The 10,951-nt window shown below is 40.8% G+C and overlaps 1 protein-coding gene across 1 annotated transcript in view; it reads left to right on the top strand.

Moving 5' to 3' along the window:
• The first annotated feature begins 410 nt into the window (after window positions 1-410).
• FYB2 (FYN binding protein 2) overlaps window positions 411-10,951 on the top strand; it is a 70,169-nt gene continuing 59,628 nt past the window's right edge. The window contains 4 exon segments of the mRNA XM_011370508.2: window positions 411-1,158; window positions 3,092-3,250; window positions 5,024-5,057; window positions 10,395-10,403. Of these exon segments, the coding sequence (XP_011368810.2) occupies window positions 411-1,158; window positions 3,092-3,250; window positions 5,024-5,057; window positions 10,395-10,403 (950 nt within the window).

Genomic DNA, 10,951 nt, shown 5'->3' on the forward strand with positions numbered 1-10,951 from the left:
ATCCTATTTGGTTTAAGGGTAGTTGTTGGGCTGTGGCTGGAGATCATAAGTCTACCACATTGTGAAGAACCTTGAAGGTCAAACTAAGGGGTTTAGAACTTATTTGTATTAGCAGGAGGGAGCTTGCCTATACAAATAAGTTTGTATTGAGGGGTTTATTATCAATAAATACTATCTCTTTTATAAGAGTTCTTTATATGTGCAAAGAAATTAAACATATTTGAAGTGTTTCAAAGAGGAAATAATTGTTTTTATTCCATCTCACATAGACGATGGCATTGCTGGCTGATATAGCTCAATGGGTGAATGATGGCTTTACATCAGCACTTAGGGCCCCTTAGTGTGCACAGTGAAGTCAGCTAATTATGCTGCTTTTTTCCTAAAATAATGAGACATTTCTATTTCTTTTTATGCTTTAGGAAAGATTAAGAAATTTCAAGGAACTCCAAGCTAAATTTCAAAATCTCGATGTACCATCTCTTCCAGGACCTATTAAAATCTCAGCAGGTGTTTCTCAAAAGGGTAATGTTAGAAGCACACAGACAACAAGGACTTTGGCCAATGGGAAACCCTTCTCATCTAACTATAGTCAGCTCCCACCATATTGTTCCAGTGGTGAACCCCAGCCTCTTAAACCCCAGAAAATGAAGTTTGCCCAGAAGAGTGAGAGTCATAAATGTTCTAATTCTCTAAGACCTCCAGGAAGGTCTAATGGCTCTGCAGTAAATTCACAGACGGCTTCTCAGCTTTTAAACATGGATCAGTTAAATGCTAAGACTACCAGTAAGGAAGAAATTGTGACAAGTAGCTTCAGAGACAAGCTCTGGAACTGGGAGAAGGTTTCGTCTCAGAAAAATGAGATGTCATCAGGCTTTCCCCTTGCCAGTTGTGGCAGTAGCATCTTCCACCTGGAAGAACAGAAAAGCACGGGGCTTTCTCCAGAGGAGCCCAGGAAAAAGCTGGAAATAAAAGGAACCCAGACTCCCTCCAAGAGGCACTTGATGGCCCAAAGAAAATCACGTGCCGCCTCTGAAGTTCCCACTTTTCTACTTGCTCAACATGAAAGGAAGAGCCTAGAGCACCCCAGTCCTGAGAGGACCCCAGCAGCGAATGCCTGCCAGCCTATCTATGAGCAGGAGCTCAGCAGCCAGGCCCCAGGTGAGAAATCTAATCCCCACAGTTCTAGGGGTAGAGTTAATTTTTTTTTTCTGAGTTAAAGTTTGCTGACTTGGGAAGGTCACATATGTGACCTTGGCAATGTTTGCTCCAAACTCCGACACAGGTTTCTAGGCCCATCTGCTGACTTGTAATTGTAGATTTTGGTAAAGCGATTAATCTCCTGGAATTATATTTTGAGACAGTTTGTGCAAACTTGGATCTGAATCCTAGCTCTACATCTTATAAGATACATGAATTTGGGACATCTAACTTCGTAAAGCCTGGTATGCTCTCCTGTAAATTATATGAAATCTTCCCTGAAATCTTCCCTGTCTTGATAAACAGCACAACCATCCTTCTGGTTGCTCAGGCCAAAACCTAGGAGCCATGCTCTATTCCTCCCCGTTTCATTCTTTGAATCCAATCCATCAGCAAGCTCTTGCTTCTACCGCCAGATTTCATTCTGAATCCCTTCAGTTCTGTCCATTTCTACTCTTTGCCCATGTCCATGCCACCATCTTCTCTCATCTGGACCACAACAAGGACCTGACTGGTCTTCTGGCTTCCATACTCTTGCCCTTTTCTATTCTATTCTCCTCCTAGCAGGTGCAGTGATCCTCTAAAGCATAAGTTATATCACATCAGTCTCCTGCTCAAGTTCAACTCCGGCCATTTTAAAGTACCCATGTGATTTGGTCCTTGCCTACCTTTCTCACACTCTACTCTCTCCTCACATTGGCCTTCTCATCATTGCTGAGATATACCAAGCTGGTTCCACCCCTTTGGGATGGGAGAAGAAGAAGGAAGCCCCCTTCCCTTCTTGCAGAGGTCAGCAGGGCTGTGAGAAAGTCGCACTGGGGTATTTGGGAAACACTAGCCAACTTTAGTTTTATCATGCAGTCAACCACTATATTATGTAAACCGAAAATTCGGGCACTTGGGTAATGTATGGTTTTATGATATTTTCAGTGTAAGAGTCAGATACTATTTTCATATGTAATACTGGAATTTCTGTTGGAGTTTGGCTTATTAGTGCAGAAGGATACAATATATGAAATAGAGACTGTCCTGGAGGGACTCAAAATCCACAGGTTCCCATGTACCAAAGTAAGCCTTGAAGCCTGTCCTAGGCAGAGCCCTGGAAATCAGAGATCAGTTCTTACTCCTCTTTATAGCACCCATGGTATTTGCCCGTCATAAGTGCCTGAAGAACTCTTTCAGGGAATAGTCACTGTCCATTTCCTCTGAAGCAGGCCCTGTGCTTGGTGCTGAGAGATCAGTATGGCCCAGTCTCTGCCCACAAGGAGCCTACATTCAGTGTGAAGATAGACCCACCCTTCTAATATATCTCGCTGGAGAGGTGTTAACAGTGTGTGATGGAGATATAAAACAGAGTGGTTGATTCTGTCCTTGATTTCTGGTAGAAATCAAGAAGAGCTTTCTAGAGGAGGTATCATTGGAGTAGGGCCTTAAAGAGGGAAAGTTGGGCAAGAGAGAAGTGAGGGAACAGCATTCTAGAACCGGGAATGGCATGAACAACATCTTGGATAAATGCCTTTTTAAGGCTTTTAAAATCAAATCTGGGGAACTGAGATGTCAGTAGTGTGAGCAAAAGATGTTTGGGCTTCAAGTCGAGGAAGTAAAATGGTAAAATATTAGAAAAGAATCCAGAAATGTCAATTAAGGCCATATGCCATTTAAATGCCAGAGAAGGGAGTGAACGGATGTCATGCTGAGGAAATTGGGCTTCATTCTTTCTGAGCAGCAGGATGGTGACGAGATCAGGTTTGCCTTCTGATCTGGACACTCTGGCTATGGGGTGGAGGATAGATTGGAAGAGAGTGAGACTAAAGCAAAGAAACAGGTCAGTTTCACCTGCTAAGCCATGAAATGGAAATAATAATAACCTACATTTTAGATTGTTTGTGCTCAGAAAAACAGCCAGATGTCAAGCATCACCAACTTGCCAAAACGAAGCCACTGCCTTCCATGGATTCTCTGGGTCCTCCTCCTGCAAAGCCACCGAAGCCCCCAGCCGTGAACCTCCAGGCCTTCCAGAGGCAGACAGGTGTTCCCAAGACCTACAAGGAAGGTAAAGAAATGCACAGGGCCCCGCACGCAGCCAGCCAACCAGCAGGAGTCACGGCCCCAGCGCCTGTATCCCCCAGTCACCTCCCTCTCTGTTTCAGTTCCCAGGTGACAATACTGAACTGCTTTCACGTGGGGCTGGACATCCATCACTGCTTATTCTCACATAGAGGCCGTAGCAGCTTGCCTGTGAAATGACAAATCTGTGGGACTTCTTGGCCCTTTATCGCTGCTGAGCCAGCCCGCTTCCCCTGAGAGCATTGCATTTGATCACTGGGAATCTGTCCAAGAGGAAGAAAACAGAAAGGAGCAGGGCAGGGAGGCAGAGAGCCTTTGTGTTTCCTATAAAGCCTGTGTTGTCAACAGATCTGGTGCAATAGAAGAGGGGGAGGGAGTGCAAAGGGAGGAAGTCGGTGTGAACTTGACCTGTGATACACGAGGGTCCCTCAGGCCTCTGTGATCTGCCTTCAGTAATTAAATGAAGGACTCCCACCCCTGTCCCCCATGGTTCTTTCCAGGAACGGGAGCTTTCTTGGAAGCCATTTTTCTGTGCTATTGTGTCTTCCTCCGCTAGGTAAAGAAATACCTTCTCATCCCCTTTCTACCCCCACTACATTCTGATCCTGTTGACATTTTAAACACCTTTGCTTCTGTTTGCTTTAATGAAACATGAGGTGAACCCGCACTTTAAAGTGATATACAGTGCTGTGCTAACATTTGTTTTACTGTGGCCATGAGTGCCAGCAGGTGGTATACTAAGAGAGCTCAATCTTAGTTCATTGATTGCTCATTTGACTGCTTTAATTCAGTGGTTCTCAAACTTTAGCATGCATCAAAATCTTGTTAAAACATCCATTACTGGACCCCAATTCCAGAGTTTCTGATTCAGTTAGTCTGAATTGGAGGGCTGAGAATTTGCCTTTTTAACAAGTTCCCAGGGGATTCTGCTGGTCCAGGGACCACATTTGGAAAACAATTGCTATAAGTCATCTTAAGTCTTATCTAAAAGAGAATTCTATGTAATGCTTACTTCAGTAGCATATTTACTAAAACTGGAAAATTCTATATAGAGAAATAGAGCTCTTGTAAGTATACTTTAATAACATGGCCACCTTCATATCAGAGAAGACAAAGTATGTTTTTTATAAACATTAAATATTTTAGGCCATCTCTCTGAAAGGGAAGAGGGTTGTCAGAAAACATAGAACAAAGTATTAAATGTTTTGTAATAAAACAGGCTTTGTAAATCCCAGCTTCCCCACTCACTAGTATTTAAATTGGGGCATATTATTCACTGAGCCTCGTTGTCCTTGCCTGTAAATGTGGATGATGATAATAACACTCCACTCATAGGATTATTGTGAGGATAAATGAATGAGATGAGGCATGGAAAGACGAAACTTCCTGACACACCAGTAAATGCTCAATAAATGAATGTTATCATTATTTTAAGCATGTGTCAAGCAGTTACACTCTATTTGCCAGGCCCTGTGATAGACGCAAGAGATTGAGAGAGACCCAACAGAAATGCTGGTGCTCCAGGAGGTCAATATCTAATACAGGAGATTAAAACCAAGAATAAACAACAAGAAAGGGGGGCAAAAGGTGCAAAGAAAGAAAAGGTCCCCCGGGGGCCAAGAAAAAGGGAAGCCTGGGGCCAAAGGGAAGTGCCAATCCAAAATTTTTTCCCCAGGAGTCAGGTCATTGCACAAACATAATTAGCTTTAATCAAGCTGCTGCTAACAGCTCTTTTTCATTCTGCCTTTTACTGTTGCAGCAGCTATGGAAGAGGGTTACCTGCCTCCAGAGAGGTGAGTACCTATTTTTGCTTTTTAGCTTTTTATTTTATTTTATTATTAGTTTCAAGTATACAGCACATTGGTTAGACATTTATATAGTTTGTGAAACTGTTTCTTAATTGTGCAGGAGTGTAGCCTACTAACGAGGCTACCGAGCCTGCCCAAGACCAGCAAATAAGCACAGGCCACATGTCTCAGAAGAGCTGCAGAAAGAGCAGATTTATGTGCCAAACTGCAACTTTTGTTTTAGATAAGAGATTAAATAAACTGCATTTAACAGCCGTGTTGATGTTAAATTGCAAAGATGATCCTCTGAGGTACTTTTATTTATTGTACAATCTAGGTCAGTAAATTGAAACATTAGCTTCCATAGTAATAAATGGAATTAGAGGCTACAGAATGCCCCGGGCAGCTGGTGTGGCGTTAGGAACTGGTAATGAGACAAAGGACCTTCTATTTTTGGTATGCTCATTCTAAGAATTTTGCCGTGAAAGTATCAACTCATTAATTCCCTCGATCTATTGAGCCCTTTGATGAGTGTCATACATTGAACTGGTTGGCTACTTTATACAGATTTCCTCATTTTATCTTCTCGAGAAGGCTGCAAAGTTGCTGCCACTGTCCTCATTTTACAGCTAAGACACTCAGTCTCAGAAAGTTGCACAGCCACTTGCACAGCTATGATTCTAACTCAGGTATGCACAAACCAATTTTTTTTTTAATTGAGAAATAACTGATATATGACATTGTGTAAGTTTGAGGTGCACAACCTGTTGGTTTGATACATTTACATATTGCAATATGATTATTACAGTAGCCTTGGCTAACACCTCTATCACCTCACATAGTTATTATTTTGTGTGTGTATGTGTTGAAAACAGTTAAGATCTAGTCTCTTAGCAACTTTTAAGTTTATAATATCTTTTTTACTATAATCCCTGTGTTGTACATTAGAGCTCCAGGACTTATTTATATACTAGTTGCAAGTTCGTGCCCCTCAAAAAACATCTCCAATACCCCCAGCCCCTGGTAATGATCATTCTGTTCTCTGTTTTTACAACTGAGTTTTTTAAAAAAGATTCCACATATAAGTGGTATCATACAGTACTTGTCTTTGTCTGACTTACCTCACTTAGCATAATGCCCTCAAGGTCTACTTATGTTTTTGCAAATGGCAGGATTTCTTTCTTTCTTGTGGCTGAATAATATTCCATGTAAATATATACCACATCTCCTTTATCCATTCACCTATCAGTGGACACTTAAGTTGTTTCCATATCTTGGCTGTTGTAAATAATGCTGCAATTAACATGGGTGTGCAGATATCTCTTTGCAATCCTGATTTAATCTCCTATGGCTATATCCTCGGAAGCAGGATTGTTATATCATATGATAGTTCAATTTTTAAGTTTTTGAGGAACCATCATACTGTTTTCCATAATGATTGTACTAATAGGTATGCCCAAACTATTCTGACTATATCACCTCATCTCCCTCACAAAGATGTTGTTCTCAAGAAGGTCAGTCCTAGAAGGACAACTAGACATAAAAACAAGTAATCATATTATTCATTTATAAATATTTATAATAGTAATATGCGTTAAGTTTTGTAACAGAGAAAGGTACAAGATTCAGAGGTTGCAAAAATGCAAGAGTGATCACTTTTCCTTGGAGAGTCAGGGAAATCCATATGAGTTACCTGTTGCTACAGTAATATACAACAAATAAACAACAAACATAATAATAAACATAATAATAAACAACAAACATCAACAGTATTCAACTTGAGAGTGGGTTCAGCTGATCTGACCTCTGCTGGTGTTACTCACATTAGCGGACTATGTAAGCAGTTCTGCTCATATTGATTGGGGTCGCTTCTGTGTCTAGGGGTCGGATTGCATTTGGCTGACCTAGCATTGCCTTGGCTGGGATGACTGGGGCAACCTGACTTAGCACCATCTGTCTCATCCTGCAGTAGGCTAACTGAGGAATGTTCTTTTAATGGTCAGAGCAGACAGCCCAATTGCACAAACTTTTCAAGCCCTTGCTATATCACATTTGCTAACATCCTGTTGGTCAAAGCAAGACACATGGCCAAGCTGAGTCAGAATGGGGTGGGGACACTGAAATTTTACATGGCAAAGTGCAGAGTTCCAGGAAGGGGTGAAGAATAGGAATATAAAAATAAAATATATAATAATAATAATATAATAAAACTAGCACTGAAGAGGAAACATTTGAAATGAGTTATGAGGGTCCACATTTGCTGGATAACATAGATAACACTATAGGCAAAGGCAGGAAGTGTGAGGTACCACATCTTATTTGCCAAACTAAAAGTGGTTAAGTGGAGTTAGAGTATAGAAAGCATAGTAAGAAATGGAAAGAAATGAGGTTGTTAAGGTAGACAAGAACCCAATCAAGGAGGATCTTGTACATCAAGGAATAGATAAGGCAACTGCGTTCAACAAAGAACTGACCATATGGTTCTAGACACAATTCATGTGCTCCAGGAATGCCTAGTTTAGATGTGTATTTGAAAGAGTTAAACGAGAGCACAAGGTATTTCAGCGGAGGCGCGTTCCACGTGCATTTACTTGAATGAGAGAAAACAATTTAGACAGCTCAGGCAATGGTTTGCACTATTTTCTCAATGAGCATCGGCCCCAGAGTGACAGTTTGAGGGGACAGTGGCATTCTGGTGTACTCTGTATCAGTCTTCGTTCTCTCGTGCCTTGCATACTGGAAGCATCTCAGTATGATTGAGTGTGCTGTGTTCACAGTGTTTAGCTGAGTGTGCGTTTTTTCTGCAGCTTAGCTCTAAACTAAGCTGACTTCTTCCCTAGCATTTTCATCAGAGAAACAGCATTCCATTTCAACATGGAAATCTTGCTGTAATGAGCAAGTATTGGGAAACAGTAGTCAGTCTCTAACGTGATGCCTTCTTCTGACGGAATTTACAAGAGCAATTTGACTATACTGTTTTTACATACTGACTTTAGAACCTAATCTGAAATGAGGTTCAGTTTACCTCAATTATGATATGAGCCATTGTACTGTAAGAGTGAAAGCCGAAAGACATGAAGAGGGACCAAGATTCTTAGGGTTGGCTTCATGGGAGAATAAAGAGCTTGAGATGTATCCCACAGGAGGGATTAGAATTAGATAGGTTTACTTATTTGTTCTCTTTTGTGAGACCGTAAGGTGGGTGAGGACAGGGTATTGTTCCTGGAAATAACCACATTCCTAACTTGTAGTTTGGTTAGTGGGTGGGACGGACAGACGGACAGACAAATTGATGGACCAATGCACGTTCAGTATAGAGCTAGAACGTGATTGAAAGCAAGGCGATGGCACTAAAGAGGAGAATATAAATGGATGAAAAGTATCGTGATATGAGAACTTAAGAGATGAGGCCGGATCCTAAAGTGCAGTGAGTGTCGTGTTAAGGAGTCTGGACTTTATCTTGTCAGTGACAAGAAATTAGTTTGAACAGGTAAATGCTGTGATGCTGAGCGGCCTTAGATACAACTTCCATAGAAACTGGTACTCGTTTGTTCATCATATTAATCTTCAATACAGATATTAGCTTAGAAATAAAGTATGTAGGACCTCATCACTGAAGGGGGACCTGGCAATTATCTGATGGAGCCAGGCCATATAGCATAATGTTAACAAAAACCTGGGTTTTTAATCCAAGCCTTACCACTTACACACCTATGTAACCTTGGACAAATGCCTTAACCTCTGCAAACCTCAGTTTCTTCTTATGTAAAATGAGATATTGGTAGTGCCTAACTCATACAATTATGGTGAAGGTTAAACGAAATAAGTGTTTAGTGCAATGCCTCACATCTACAGAATGTTCAATAAAGCTTGCATAGTTATTAAATAACCTCCCACCAGACACAAGAATCCATGCTTAGAATTATAGTCTCCAAAAATCCTTTGATGGGGAGCTCATTACCTAGAGAATCCAGTGTTTTTCTTTGCTGGGGCAGATTTTATTCATTTAACACATTTATTGAGAATCGACTCATATACATTGAGAATAGAGAAATGTATAAAGTAGACAAAAAATCTTGTATGTATTCACGTGTGTGCATACACATTTGTTTGTTTGTTCAAACATCCTTGAAATTGAGCTAGAAAAAAGATCTTCCTGTCCCAGACTCCCAACCATTTGTCTAGGAACTACTAGGACAAATTGTCTTTACCCTTTTTTTACATGACAGCTTTTAAAATAGCTAAGCCCTACATTCTTTTCTAAACTAAAACTGTTGTTTTTGACTATTATTCACAAAACAGGAGTCCTTGTGTTTTAGCTGTGTTTGTATGGATGCTATATATACTTTAATCACCCTGTTAGGAAACCAGTGCATTTACAATAGCCACTCATTTCTGAGCATCCTCATATTGTATATTAAATACAAGAAGTGGTGTTGTGTAAAGGAACAAGTAAAGGTCTGAAATCAGATTAGCATAGGTTCACACCCCTCCTCTGTACCTTAGAGAAGTCTTAACAGATCAGAGCTTTGATAGACACATCTGTAAAATGAACACAATAATATTTACTTCACTGATTACCATGAAGACTAAATGAGAGAAATTGTATAAAGCATGGAGTACTCAGAAGCTGTTCAGTGAGTCTTAGTTGCTCAACCCTTGGCATTCACATCTCTTATCTCTGGATTATTAATATCTCATTAGTTCCCAACAGTGAAATGACTCTTTGGAGACTATTCTTTGCTATCACACTTTCATGTGAACCCAGCTGGCTGGCATCTCTCTTGAACAGCAATCCTTATTTCTGTGAGCAAAGCAGGTTAGTCCCAGGGCAGCAATCAGTACCTGGTCTCTGTCAGTCCTTAGCAGAGTCGGCTAATATTTTATTCATTAGCTCTAAATATGGCTTTTCTCCCATTAGGAAGTGTCAGAGGGTAGTCCTGACTCTGGGAATCTCAGCAACTAGACACTAAGGAAGGGAGAAGCTCTTTATTTCACTAGTAGAAAAGATTCAGACAGTACCATGTTTTTCAGATGAAGGGCTGTGAGTAGATCTCAGGAGTGTACCATTTTCTCTCCCAAACTTTTTAATTTTGTGTTTTCATTGATGATAGTCTTTAAAAGATAATATAAGCCTATTTTGAATCTTCTGGATGACCCCTTTCAACCTAATACTTTGGAACATGCTTTTGTATTTGTGTTTTTGATATCTCTACCCCATGCAGACTGGGAAACACAAACGCCTCCTGGAGTTGGGCAGATTACGGGACTGGGTCGAGGGCCCACATTAGACAACTAGGAAGAACAGATGCTGTGGAAGTGGGGAGTGAATGCCTTATCTAGGGCATTCAAGTAAAACAAAGATGATATCAGAACACTGTGGCCAAACAAAACATATCTTATTTGAATAGCGATAACTGCTATAAAGAAAAAACTGTTGTAAGTATTAGGATTGTAACTGGGGATTTGACAGTAAAAGAAATATTGGATGTTTAAGAAAGTCCTCTCTGAGGTGGTGACCTTTGGGTCGAGACCTGAATGGTGAGGACCCTGTCATGGAAGGTCTAGGAGAAGAACTTTCCAGGGAGAGGCAACAACTGTGCAGTCTCAAGGGAGAACATCCTCCTCACCTTTAAAGATCCAGAAAGCGGGGAAGAAGCATGGCTACAACTCAGTGTGCTAGGGGAATGCTGGTAGGACTCTTGCGAGCCATGAAATGAATTTGGATTTTGCTCTAAATGCATTGGGAGGTCATAGGAGAATTTTAAGCCAACAGTGACATGAGCTGGCATTTATTTTGTAAAGATCATTCTGGATGCTGTATAAATAATACCTTTCGTGAAGAAACATGGGACAAGAGGAGGACAGCCAAGGAAGCCACTACAACAACATGACAATTA

This window comes from Pteropus vampyrus, unplaced genomic scaffold (genome assembly GCF_000151845.1).
Source record: "Pteropus vampyrus isolate Shadow unplaced genomic scaffold, Pvam_2.0 Scaffold170, whole genome shotgun sequence".
In the NCBI taxonomy this organism is placed as follows: Eukaryota; Metazoa; Chordata; class Mammalia; order Chiroptera; family Pteropodidae; genus Pteropus; species Pteropus vampyrus.